Genomic DNA, 14,208 nt, shown 5'->3' with positions numbered 1-14,208 from the left:
ACAATCACTATATTCAGCCTTTTATAGGTCATATAGGGGAAAACGCAACTTGGCTTGCTTCCAAACTAAACCTTCCAAAGACTTGAAATTTTGTCCAATGATATTGTTCAGTTTTGTTTTATTTTGTTTTTTTAATATTGGGTTGTAAACTTGTAATCAAAGGAAAATATTATAATTTTAAAATGGTAGGGTTAGATATTTGCATCAAATTCTTGCAATAGTTAGTTTTATTACTACATAACTATATAATAAAAAAAATGTATCTTTTTATATGGGAATGGGTTATAAACTTTTCAATACATTAAACAAAGTTTGGTTTCATATAATATATACAAATCTTTTTATTATTGATGTGAATTAAATATTATTAAGTAAACTAATTTTCAAATTTGAATTTTTTTAAGTAACATTGATTAACTAGATAGAGTCATCTCCGGTTTTACCCGGGTTTGACTCTCTTGACTGACACGTTTTAATGAGTTTTTTTTTATCACTTGTAACGATTCATGTTTAACTGACTAACTATTAAAAAAAAAAATTTCTTTTAACTAAATTTTTTTAAGCCGTTAAAATAAAAAATAAGCTAAGTTCTTTTGATATATATTTTTTAATTAAAAATAAAAATATCTATCTGAATCTATTTGGAAAATGATTAAAGAAGTATTAGAGTGATACATGCAAGATTTTTGAAGTGGACATACAACATCTTTAATTATTAAATAAATAATTCCAATCCATGATAATTTTTTTTATATAAAAAATGTAAAATAGTTTAATCGATAATAAAATGGTAAAAAAAAAAGGGGGGGGGGGGGGGGGGGGGGGGGGTTTGTAGATTAGGATTGTATTAAATATTAAACAAAAGCAACCTACTTTCTTGTTTGTGAAAGCGAAACAATGTTGGACACGAAGGAAATTCTACATATGACTCTCCCAAATCTTTCCTGGCATAGCATGTCTTTTGTTGAGTAGCATGAAAAATTCGGGACAAAATTGTTTTTAAACAACACAATTTATGGTTTTTCTATAATATACTAAAATTTTGTTCGAGGATATTGTTTTGCTGGTTGATTTGGTACACATCCTAATCTAACGAGATTGACCTATGACAACGCTGTCAAGTTTGGCCCACATTAACAAACATGGTCAGTGGAGATATCGGATGTCTATATGATTAAGTCAAGAGATCCATAGATCTATGTAAGGACTATGTGTGTGGAACCTAATCAACCTTGAACTCTCTAATAATTTCCGAATCAAGATTGAAATGTATTATCGAAACAACATAGTAAATTGATGTGAAGAAACTTGAGTGATCGAATCCTACCCATTAAAATCTGAATAATGGTGATATTGACCTTCATATCCAACTCGAATCAAGAGTCATTAATGATGAATCACATGTTTATCACTTGAGATGCATGTAATTCGAATTACATTATGGATGACTTGGTGCAAAAAGAAGAGGAATGATTCACGCTCTATTCATTTGTATAGATTGCAATTTGGTGTAGAAAACTAGGCTCAAAGAGGTCAGCTCTTTTTTTTCTTTCCATTTTGGTCTTTTTGTGGTGTTTGGGTATTACATTCACAAGCCAAACAAGAAAACAAAATGTGAAACAAACAAATGCCAATGCCATTTTGGCAAACTTGAAGTGACCAAAAAGGACATAGCATAACAGTATGCAATTGAAGTTAATAAATATAATATTTTGCTTTGGAGTAAGAGGATACCCATGTCACCTGTAAGGCCAAAAACCTACAGATATTTGATGTATGAAGCACAGGCTTGTCAATAGCATAAAACGATATCAAAATTGACCGCATTAACTTGCATTTCCTGAATGTTTCACTTAAAATCAAGATAGGAATTTTCAACACCAATAATTCTGCTAAAACTGTCTATTTTCCCACTAACTATGTAACATATATATGGATTCAAGATACATAGTCCCCTTCCCTCAAAATAATTGTAAATCTGGCACCAGCCAATGAGAAAGAGACATTGAACCCATGATGAAAAACGTAAAATTTCCCCTGTAAAGTAAAAATATTATCTACTACCAGTAGGTACTTTACCCTTCTTAAGATTGGACAATTCTTCAATCAGCTTCTTCTCTTCACCGCTTACACGTTTTGGTATCTCAACTTGTACTCTTACCAGCTGATCACCCCTCCGATTACTCTTGTTCAAAAGTGGTACCCCCTTCTTAGCCATTACTAGTGTCGTCCCTGGCTGGGTCCCACTCGGGATCTTCAAATCAACTGTCCCGTCAACAGTTGGCACCTTCACTGTGGTCCCCAGTATAGCATCAAGATATGACACCTTGCAAGTATAAAGAATGTTTGTGTCATCCCGTTTTAACACAGGATCTGGAAGGACATCGATCATTACAAAAAGATCACCAGGGGGGCCACCTTTTCTTCCAGCATTACCCTCTGATCGCACCCTTAAACGACTACCCGAGTCTACCCCAGCAGGGACTTTAAGGCTAATTCGCTTTGACTTTCTTACCCTTCCATCCCCGTTACATGTATTGCAGGGGGTGGAAATTTCTCCGCTTCCACCACAAGAAGAGCATGTCGATACTTGCTGGAAAACACCTAATGGGGTTCTAGCTGATGAGATTACTTGACCTTGACCGCCACATGCTGTGCATTTTGACGCACTGGTCCCAGGCTTGGCACCCGAACCCTTGCAAGTTCCACAGCTGTCAAGTTTGGTTATTTCAATCTCTTTTTCAACACCAAACACGGCTTCTTTGAAATTTAAAACCAGATTGTAACCCTGGTCTTCACCTTCTGTAGCCATGTTACGTGAGCCTCTACCTCCCATACCACCCATGCCACCCATATCAAATAATGACTCGAAGATATCAAACGGGTTGCTAAAATCCTACAGACCAATTTGACATTGCAAGTGGTAATTTTAAAAGCTGAAAACTAACGAGTAAGTTTGTTTTAACAGGTGTTTCAGTAAATAAAACTCACCCCCGTGCCACCCATGCCAGCACCTTTAAGCCCAGCCTCCCCATAGCGGTCATATATGGATCGTTTCTCATCGTCTGATAAAACCTGCAACAAATTTTTCTATCAAGCGATCTACATATAAATTGACATGCAACCTCACAAGTTGAGCAGATATTTTACCTCGTAAGCATTACTAATGTCCTTAAATTTTTGTTCTGCTCCTGGCTCCCTGTAAAGACATGATAAAACTACATAAGAATAATTTTTTTGCTAATTAATATGGAACTGCTTTGTGTGTGACCAACAGGTAAAATTTGTTGAAGTAAAGAAAATATGACCTTTGGGAAGAAATGGATCGCAGAACAAATATAATCTAGATACATGCTTTCCCACATTTTCAACTGGTTATTGGCTAATATAATCATCTTTGCTTTTGTAAGACACGGTGAGGTTTACGTTGAATATCTGCATATGGTAGAAAGTATAGGAAGGATCTTGGAAGTGTCACATGTCTGATAAACCTTTTTTACACCTTGATGCATCAAAAACTATAGGTTCATCATGCATCAAGGTGTAAAAAAGGTGCATTAGACACATGTCATCATCAAAATTCTTCCAACACTTACTATGATAATGAGACTTTTCTACCGATTTTTCCCAAGTAACATATATTATTTCAAACCCCTTGTCAACAATAACATAGATACTATAATTCTCATATCATGGCTATGACAACCTCAAAATATAAAGCCACAAACAACACGACGTTATGCATAAGATTTGGCACCACATTTTTTAGCCATTTACTTACGAAGTGGTTATTTCCGGTAAATTTACCAGATCACAGACTTTAAATCAAAAAATTTGTAGTAGGGAAACACATCAAATGGGGCAAGTAAGTCAAACACGCAATGCTCAGTTACGTGGGAAGAGCACATGCAATAGTGCGCAGAGGCGAGGGCACTAAGACCATTTTTCTTTGAGTGTCCAAACCTAGATCCCTTACTACAGTACTTTATTTAATTTCAAAAACAATTCACATACAGATAAATAATATCTTCTCTCGAGTCTCGACCAATATAAAATAAGGACAAGTTGGAGAAATAAACTTACTTGTTCACATCGGGATGATAACTCCTTGCAAGTTTCCTATAAGCTGAACATAGAACAACAGAAGTTAAATTTAGTGTACAACTGTACAAGATGCTGTAAGTATCTAAGGAGCTCTAAGACACAAAACCAAAGAAAATAAGGCCAAAAGTGTGAGATCTAGGTTTCTTTGTACAATTAAAAGTAATTCTTTGGGGATGTAAGCATTCAGCAAGCAAGAGTGAGCACAACACACAAAATGTACAAAAATAAAGACAATAACATATTGTGAACATGATGACAAAGACAAATTGGAATGTAATCTCTTGTATGAGAAGAAAGTGTCTAAGATCTTGACATAATCCAATATAATACATCTGAAATATTTCCATTTTTTAGAATGAAAGAAACAAGAAGTAATTAGGCACTGCAAGATTCAGCAGTTATGATTGCTAATTTGCTTTAATTGTGTATACACCTGCCCTAAAACTGAAAAATTATTTAATACAAAATAAATAGGCGCCAATCAAATATATTTAAAGTTAAAACTTTATTGTCATACTCCGAAAAGTGTCGATCGGGTATAACTGCTAGAGGTAAGTAGATAAGATTAGAAAACAAATTTAGCTGAAAACAAAGTTTTGTGACTCTGCAAACAAACATACAACTTTTTAAGAATACTTGTCAAGGAAAACCTAAAATTATACTTATGTATTCTTTTAAGTACATAACTACATACGTATTTTGTCACATAGATATTATAATATGAACTCTATTTGCGAAATAAAGTGAAAGTAACTATTTGTCTTAATTGAAAGTACTCTATGTGGTCAACCTTGCATATGATATACAACTACATATCTAAATGCTTTGCATGGATGTAAATATGATAATGCATACAAGAACACATCATAAATTTCAGAACACACGATAAATTAAAGAAGCTTTATTATTTTGAACTTATGAATTTCACTAACCACTCTTAATGTCCGCTTTGCTGGCATTCTTTGAAACCCCAAGTATCGAATAGAAATCCTGTGTACAAGGTACGACACAGCAAAAAAACTATTAGAATATTATTATACAATCTAAATTCTAAAATGAACATACAAATGAAAGTGAAGTATCATAAGTTTGAAACTATTAAGTAAATAACTCAAGCACTAACTTACAGATTCAGCTCGAACAATGAGGCGACTACCTCTGCGGTGAAGAGAATTACCACTTGGCCTCATATGATATAGTGAATGCAAGGAACTTTGCGAGAAGATGCTTGAACAAGATGATGCAAATCCTATTGTCTTTGTTTGAGGACTGCTGATGAAGTACAAAATTTTATTTCACCGAAGGATGAACTGTATATACAAGGCATACCAGTAATACACTAACAAAGTAACAAGAAATATATAGGTTGAGAGAACATGAAAAACTGTCATTGAGAAAAGAGCTTCACAGAGATACAAACATGAAAAACTGTCATTTCAAAAGAGCTTCACAGAGATACGAAAGCAAACACAAGTATAGTGGAATTACTCCCAACGATTTCAGTAACTGACACTCTTCATATCAGTGAACTTGAAAGCAATTCTCTATAATCCAAGTCTACAAAAATCAACAATCTCTCTATTTGTACTCGGAACTTAAGAGGCTCATGGTTGTAAATATCGGATTTATCGGCCGATATATCGGTTATTGGCCCTTCACCGATAAGAAAAATGACTTATCGGGCAATTTATCGTTTTGGTCAAATTTCGGTCAAACTCGGCACTTATCGGTCAATATCGGTCAAAATAAAATTTTTGACCACTTTTTTTTATAAAAAAAACTGGGTTTTTATCAAATATTAGGGTTTATTACTTTCTTTAATTTAATTTTTTCTATTTAACTTTTAATTAACTCTTTAACTTTTGAGTTAATCTTTTAATTTCTAGTTGTAAATTGTAATTACTTTCTTTACTACCATTTTTTCCTTTTGAATATAGTCTATAGATACTTAAATTTCGAAACTTTAATTGTAATTATTTTCTTTTCTACAGTTTTATATTCTATTATTGATTATTGATGTATTGCATTACAAATTGTATATATATAAATTTTAGATAAATTCCTTTACATTTTAGGGTATCCGATATATCCTATTTATCGCTTATCGGGGGTCGGCCGATAATAAACCGATAACCGATATTTACAACCTTGAAGAGGCTCGAATATGTGGTGCCATGTACAGAAAGTGGTAGCCATATATGAGCAGTGTAGTAACACTCGCACAACTCAGCCGAGGAATCGCAACTTGGTGCCCAGCCGAGGTGCTTCTCCTATTACGCGGACTAAAAATTCAGTCAAAAGGTCAAAGGCACGTCGAACTCGAAGAAATCAGGTAACCTGGGTCAACCGAGTAGCATTGGGTCAAACTTTTGATATTTAAAAAAATCCCAGTGAAACCCTTTTAGGGTTGGTCGATTGTTTCCAGGTGTTGAAGAAAAAGAGACCAAAGATATTTTGGACTACGTGTCTATGTTTGAACTGATATTTCTGCTATTAAAATAGTCCTATATCAAATGGCATTTGAACACATACATAGCTTCACCTCTCTGACACCTCTTGCAAACCATATTAATGCCGCTCATATTAGTTTTCTCTTTGTTAATAACATTGATCCATCTCACAGTTACTCGATTCATTTCAATATATTTTCCACTTAATATACGCGACAGAATTCCGAATAATACTAACTGCATCAGCTCACAAATGTCCGTACATGTGAGTGTTAGCATCTTATGCCTTTCCCTATATCTATATTCTATACTCCATAATAATGCATTTATCCCACCCACCCCCCAACCCCCACACTTTTTTTTCAACCTTAAGAAACTGATAACCCCAAAATACCCTTCTAACTTATTAACAATTCTATGCAACACCAACTTAAAACCCAATACTACCCTTTAAACCAAAACCTTTCATCCAAACTTAAAACCCAATACATCTCCTCCAGTGTTGTCAAAAGCGAGCGCCTCGTGCGCCTAGGCGCAAAAGGCAGGCGAAACGCACCTCCAGCACCTGATACCCTAGGCCCAAATCGACCATGAAAAAGGCGGTCAACTGTGGTGGTCAACGGCGGTCAAAATGGTCAAATGGGTCAAGATTTGACCAAATAATTCAAGATCCGGCCAAATCTTGGCTAGATCTAATGTTTTCCGGCCAAAATGAGTAACCATATATATTATTTTTATGTAATAATTTATGTTTTTCTTATATATGTTTATAATAGTCTAATAATTTGAAGTTTTTGGTTGAAAAGTTTACATTTTTCTAGTGATATTTGGTTTTATAAATGACATTTAATTTTTTTTTACTATTATTTTTCACTATATATAAATCTTTTATATTTATTTAGTTAGTACGCTTTATCTTTTCCGGGCGTGCGCTTTTTGTGCGCCACTCGCCTTCGCCCTACTTGGGATCCTTGCGCTTTGAGGTCGCCTTCGCTTTTGACAACTATGATCTCCTCCCAAACATAAACCCATATATGCCGCCACCGCCATCCTCACCACCACCAGTCACCGCCGCATTGTGCAGGTACCCCTTTAGTGTTATATATACTGGTATCCTAGCACAATGAAAGAGCATGTAGTATGCACATACTTTCTAAAAATAGACACTATATAGGTATCCTAACGTAGACATCTGGAACTTCTGCTAGTTCAATCAGTTTATTCAATTTTAGAATCTTTTTCCATCAAATATACTATGTGAGATAAAATAATATAAGAAACTAATAGTCGGATAATATTGTAAGCATATCAGCTATTTCCAACCTTACAAACACATAACTTTCATTAGGAATGTGTTGGGCAATATACATGAACAATGAATGACGAAACAATATATACTATTATTGCTGAAAAAAAGACATGGCAAAAACACATGAAACAACGAGCTTCATATATGCAACAGACCCAAACCAAAGCATGTGTGACAGATGTGCCACACTTCCTTTGTCCCTCTAACACACTCTTATTTATACAAGTAAATTGCAGTCATACAGATACGGCAGGCTCCAAAAGACTTGCATAAACAAAAGTATTATAGCCCACAAATAGACCTATTTCATCAACTGAAATCCAAATGCATAGATAACTTTATCAAATCATGTTCCTAATAACACTTAGCCACTAACACTCAATATTAACGTAGCATACATCCCCGACGTGACACAAAAGTAAGACTTTGAGATTATATTCAATTTTTTTTTTTTTTGAACAGCTATATTTTTTATTAATATAATGCTCTGGCAAGATGTCGCAGCATGAAACAGACAATTACAATTACATTAAAAAGGACTCATTACCCATAAGGGCCAAAAGATATTGGACTTCCTATCACGATTACAAATCCAAAAATAAGATAAAGACACAATAGATTATTTTCAATTAACATTAAATCTATTTAAAAGTGCTCAACTTGTTTCAGAATATTATTCTAGATTGTATTATCAAACCAGAAAACTACATAACCTAATAAGCATTACACATTAACGCATAACAACACTAACCAAAACCTACAACGCCTAAATCTCTTAATGTAGGATTCCTACCCACGCCCATATGAACCAAATGAAACCTCAACATAGTTTAACTAGCCCCGTCCATTCATTCAAGTAGCTATATCATGAGATACCGATAAACCAGCCCCCAACAATATTGTCACCCCTACCAAAGACTTCAATAAGGTTTCTAAAAGTTTCTACCGGCAATCAGATCTTGTAGGCTTATAGCATCAGTTGAGCAGAAATTTCCATGAATATGCACACAAAATGATAACTAAACATCATAGGTAACAAAAGCTTGTAAATTTAAACGGATTTTTTCTCCTGTCCAAGAACCAAAAATAAAAATATACACCTGCAAACCATTTACCATCTACTAATTATAAATTTCACGCCTTTACAGATAACCATCACACACCCATCAAGTGTTACAACAAGTATGCAAGGAAAACACCGTGGAATCATAAAAAATGTCGATTTTAACAAATTATCACCCTTTCCCTAAATTAACTCTTACAAAAAAGCGCGTAAGCAACCGCAAATTCAATCCATGAATGCCTATAGAGCTCGAAACAAAGCATATATCTACGGAAAGTCGAAAATTCATCAAGTCTTGAAAAGACTCACCGGGACAGTTGTGCGAAAGACTGGCTAGTAGAAGAAACACGCAACATCGACTGAGGCTGCTGAACTCCCCACAAAGCCACCCATGTACTCCCACAAGGTAAGATTGCCATTTTATATATAAATTCTATATTATATATAAATACTCTCTGCAAAAAAACACCAAAATATAACAGAAATAACTAATTCTGAAATTGGGCATGTAATTTTTGTATGAATGAATATATATTTAGGTAAAGGTATGGATAAAGTTGAAATCTTTATATATAATATAGAAATAATGATGATAATATTACAATTAATGATAAAAATATTACAGGGAATAACAATTAAGGATATTTATACAAAATGGGATAAAGAAAGAAACCTGAGAGTGAAGAAGTTAAAGAGAGCAGGCGGATGGAGGGAGGGAGAAGTTTCCGGAAAGATAAAGAGAGGCAGAGAAATGAAAGACAAAGGAGAAATGGAGGTTTTTAAGAAGTGTAGTAGTAAACGTATATACTGTACTATATGCAACAAACAAACAAAATAGTATTAAAAAATGCCCTATTGGAGATTGAGATTTTGTGTTTATTTACTAGTCTACCCACATGTATCGATGTGCTTTTTGGTTGTTTTGGATTTTGATAATTTGTAAGAAAATATGCCCTAAAAATTGAAAATTGAAGTATATGATGGAGTCATCCACCAGACCACCGCGACCATTCACTCATTTAGTATAGTTTAGTATAATGATAAGATATTTTCTTGTTATTAATCTCCATTCCCATCAATAGTTAGTGGTACCGTGCAACGAAAGTAAACACTAACCAATGATCATCTGGTCAATTTTGAGCATAATCGTTCTATCATATTGATCCTTCGGGTAACGGTTTTTTCTCAGATTAGAAATGTAGAGCTTGAGCTAACTAATATTAGCGTGTAAATGCTTATGGTTTTTTCGCCATTGGAGCTTCTTTAGTGTAACCATTATTTGTACCCCAACAGATAGAATTCGGACTAAAACCCAGAATTTATGTATTTAGGTCGTTCGGAAAAACAATAAAAAGAAAGTATGAAGTTGTCTATACAATAGATGTATGTTTATCAAATAAGGTGATTGAGAACGACTAAAGTATGTAGTATTTGCTATGTTTAATGTACGTGTTAGGAATAAAAGACATTTTTGATGTAAAACGGCATAAAAAAGTTGACGACGGTGAACTCCATTGTCCCATTATTGTAATCTTTTAAACATCATACAACTATATATGAATTATGTTCATCTAGACTAAATTATCAAAAAGGCTACGGATTGATTTGGGTTCATGAAAGAACGAATTGGCCTTAATGAAAGAGGCTAAGAGATTGTATATAACTATATCAAAACCGTATGATTCATATGGTTAAGAAATTTGTTAAGTAAAACAACATAGACATTCATTCTAAAATTAAGCTTAATCTTATAGTCTTTCTTAAGATTCTGTCATGCAGCTCTCATGCACACCATCGATTTTGATTTATGATTTATTTTATATTCTACTTTCTTATATTGGATCTTCTGCTCACCCTGATCATCTTGAGGTTTGTTAACGGGATTTGAATTGTGACTGTGATTTAGATTTTTGATAGGATTTTGGTGTTATGATTTGTTTCGAAATTAAGTTTTTTATTACCTTGGTTGTCTATAACTAAATCTAGTATAAAATTCAATTAAAGTTGTATTATTTTATAACGAACACATCATACTCAGTTAGGTATAAGCAAATTTATATAAAGATTACCAAAATAATGATATTAATATATGGTCGAACTAGAAAAGTCACAAAATTATAATCATTCATTGTTCTTTCTAAAGGAAAATAATTAGAAATTTAATAAAAACAAAAGCATATACAATACTTGAATATTATAAATTAAAGAACGAAAATAAACAAAACCGACCTTAGCTCAGTTGGTAGAGCGGAGGACTGTAGTAGTTTGCAGATATCCTTAGGTCGCTGGTTCGAATCCGGCAGGTCGGATTTTTTGTAATTTTTAATTTCATTTATGTTTGTTTTGCTAAATTTACTCTGGAATTTAACAAATAAGGCTTTTAACACTCATTTTTGTGTTATCAAGTTACTTCCAATCCAATGATTATTTTTTCCTAACTTTCTAATGATGTTATCAAATATCGAATGCATCCTAAATTTCATTCAGAAAAGAAATGTATTTTTAATTTAAGATTTTATGATAGAACACGAATCATACGCAAAAATATACGAGTACAACTTTTAACTTTCACGTAAATAAGTTTTCACATCTAAAAGTTCATGTTTAAATTGCTTCATGAAGAAAAATCTGTTTTTTCGTAGTATTTTTTTGAAAAGCATCTGTTAGTAGTATACCAAATAAACTATATCATATACACAAATCTAAGCAACTAAAACTATGTAATCAATCCTATGACATTGACATGTAATAGCAAATTCTTAATCAACATTATCTTATTACATGTTAGCAATTAATACTGTATCTAAAAACATACGAGTACAACTTTTAAGTTTCACGCAAATAATTTTTACCTCTAAAATTCGTGTCTATATTGCTTCATGAAGAAATCTAGTTTTCTTTTCTTTTTTCTCTGAGAAACATCTTTTAATAGTATACCAACTAATCTTTGTATATACTAAAGGACAACTGATCTAATTTCAATTGATCAATCACAGTCCTTAATTTCTCAAAATTAATTAAATTAACACATGTCTAAATTAATTTACACTTTTTGATTTCCCATCACTAATTTACACTTTTAACCCAATTCAAAAATAATCAATATAATTTACACTTTTTACTTTTCCATCACTAATTATACTTTTAATCCAATTCAAAAATAATTAATATTAATTGCATAATTATATTATATCATTGTTGTTATTATTAATTGTGATCAAACTATAATTAGGATAATCATTCTTATTATTAGTAATTGATATCAAACTATATCTAGGATACAAAATCTTCTATTTAACATTCAATATTATATTTTAATATCTCAATTCTTTTTATATTTAAAGTAAAAATATTTTTTTTAAATATGAATTCTTATATTAATAATGTTATAAAATTCGTGTATTTGACACGGGTCTAAAATCTAGTACTATATCATATACACAAATCCTACCAACTAAAACTATACGGTATCAACCTTATGACATGTAATAGCAAATTCATAATCAAAATGTTTATTGGCATATTTAAACAGTGTTGTAATACTTGTTCGACTCAGTCTGAAACTCGGAATCAGAATTGAAATCGTGGGTTAAATGGGTCGAGTTGGATAGAATCGGGTGAAAACTGGGTCAACGACATGGTCGCTTGTAAAACTCGCCTGGATCAGTCAAAAATCGACCGGATTAAGTCAAAACCCGGGTCAACTTTGGTAAAAAAAAAATTATATAAAAAAAAAATCATAAATTGGTTTAAGTGTATGTTTCTAGTGAATGAAGTTTGAACTTTAAAGTATTATGCTAAAGTTTCTATATAATTATGTTATAACTTGAAGTTTACTCCATATAATTTAAACGAGATGGGTACCCGCGCAATGCGGCGGCAGTGGCAGCAACGGGTGGTGCTAGTGGTGGTGGTGGTAACGATGTGGTTATTATCTAAATTTTAGTTGACGCAAATGGTAGTATAGCTATTTTATGGTTATCTGATGTAGCTTTTGTAAATAACTTTATTAAGAATATTATAAAGATATTAGGTGAAAATATTTATAAATTGATTAATAAAGGAGATAGATAGTTTGGATAAATATGGTTGTAAAATATTTTAGGGATATATTGGGTAGATTAAGTGTGATAGTTAGAAATGTGTTGAAAATTAAGGGTATTTTGGGTATTTTAAAGGTAGAGAGTTGGAAAGAGAAAGAGTAGTTTGTTTATTAATATAGTATATAGATAACACATAAACATCATTAAAGATATAGGTTTGAGATTCAAAATTTACTAAAAATAAATAAAAAATTATATCTTGTGATTTATGTATGAAGATAATAAATTAACTGAGATGAATTTTATGCGCTATACTCTCATAGTACTAAGATAGTTATCCACTTATTCTCAATTTAATTTTTGTTTTTCTTTAATAAGCCTATTGCTCGTATTATACAAAGGCTGGATGTAAGACCCAAACTTATTTAATCATAATCCGTAAAAAAATTTTTTTTTTTTACAGTACTCCACTGTGGCGCAGTGAGGCAAAACCAACCCACTGCGGCGCAGTGGAATATCTCGAACCAAATTGATCCAAACGCCCACTACGGCGCAGTGGTACATTTCGGCCCAGGAAAAACTGCAGCAAAACTACAATTTCCTACACATAACTCACCATGTCAAGTTCACTACTCTTCAACAACTGAAATTTGAACTTTAAAACACACCAAAACTTGTTGTTAACATAATTTACTAATCACAAACATTACATATTCACATTAATCCATTCATGATGCATTTATCCAAGTAATCCATTTCACAACTTGATCAAAATCCAAACTTTTCAGAAAATTTTCATACGAAAGTTACCAAAAGAAGTTTATATCAAGAGCCATCATGTACAAGGGATGGTCTACACTCAAGTTACCTAAATGCCAACCTTCCAAGTCTTCAAAATGATCTCTTCTAACTTTACACAAGCGGGTCTTTGTTTTTACTACTACTACTACCTGAACCTATACAAACAACAAAACACTAAAATTATAAGCATTACGCTTAGTGAATGTATATAACATAATCAATATCAAACTATACAAAATTAAATACCTCAATAAGCTAAATTATGCATATAGCTATCAATTTACAATTACAATACAATATCTAAATACTTTACATAACCAAATAATCATGCTAGTATGTATCATTCCATCTACTAGTCTTGCACAATATCAAATGTTTGCTAGTAGGTATCTCATCATCTACTAGTCTTATTTACTTCAAATATTTGCTAGTAGGTAC

General features: G+C 32.6%; 1 protein-coding gene and 1 non-coding gene across 3 annotated transcripts; one reads left to right on the top strand and one right to left on the bottom strand.

Annotated features, from left to right (window-relative positions):
* Window positions 1-1,809: 1,809 nt before the first annotated feature.
* LOC122593208 (chaperone protein dnaJ A7A, chloroplastic-like) lies at window positions 1,810-9,692 on the bottom strand. 2 transcript variants are annotated; one of them, XM_043765586.1, is made up of 8 exons: window positions 9,600-9,692; window positions 9,236-9,381; window positions 5,232-5,376; window positions 5,037-5,094; window positions 4,084-4,126; window positions 3,151-3,199; window positions 2,992-3,075; window positions 1,810-2,896 (listed from the first exon to the last, which is right to left on the bottom strand). In XM_043765586.1, exons 2-8 carry the CDS (start codon window positions 9,343-9,345, stop codon window positions 2,054-2,056), a joined length of 1,332 nt encoding a protein of 443 aa, XP_043621521.1. In that variant the 5' UTR covers window positions 9,346-9,381; window positions 9,600-9,692; the 3' UTR covers window positions 1,810-2,053. The 2 variants fall into 2 exon arrangements, with proteins under 2 accessions (XP_043621521.1, XP_043621522.1); XM_043765587.1 differs by having other exon boundaries at window positions 5,232-5,373.
* Window positions 9,693-11,150: 1,458 nt separating this feature from the next.
* On the top strand, window positions 11,151-11,235 carry TRNAY-GUA. The gene is given in 2 exon segments: window positions 11,151-11,187; window positions 11,200-11,235. It is a non-coding gene; the product is annotated as a tRNA-Tyr (tRNA).
* Window positions 11,236-14,208: the final 2,973 nt, after the last annotated feature.

The sequence above is a fragment of the Erigeron canadensis genome, chromosome 3 (genome assembly GCF_010389155.1).
Source record: "Erigeron canadensis isolate Cc75 chromosome 3, C_canadensis_v1, whole genome shotgun sequence".
Taxonomy (NCBI): domain Eukaryota; kingdom Viridiplantae; phylum Streptophyta; class Magnoliopsida; order Asterales; family Asteraceae; genus Erigeron; species Erigeron canadensis.
The sequence above is the reverse complement of the archived record's forward strand: the minus strand, read 5'-3'. Positions and strand labels throughout refer to the sequence as shown.

Coding starts and splice junctions, on each gene's coding strand:
- LOC122593208 (XM_043765586.1), bottom strand. CDS start 9,345: ATGGCAATCTTACCTTGTGGGAGTACATGGGTGGCTTTGTGGGGAGTT. Junction 4,127..5,036: donor CAAAGCGGACATTAAGAGTG/GTTAGTGAAATT, acceptor TTCTATGTTCAG/CTTATAGGAAACTTGCAAGG. Junction 3,200..4,083: donor TATCATCCCGATGTGAACAA/GTAAGTTTATTT, acceptor ATGTCTTTACAG/GGAGCCAGGAGCAGAACAAA.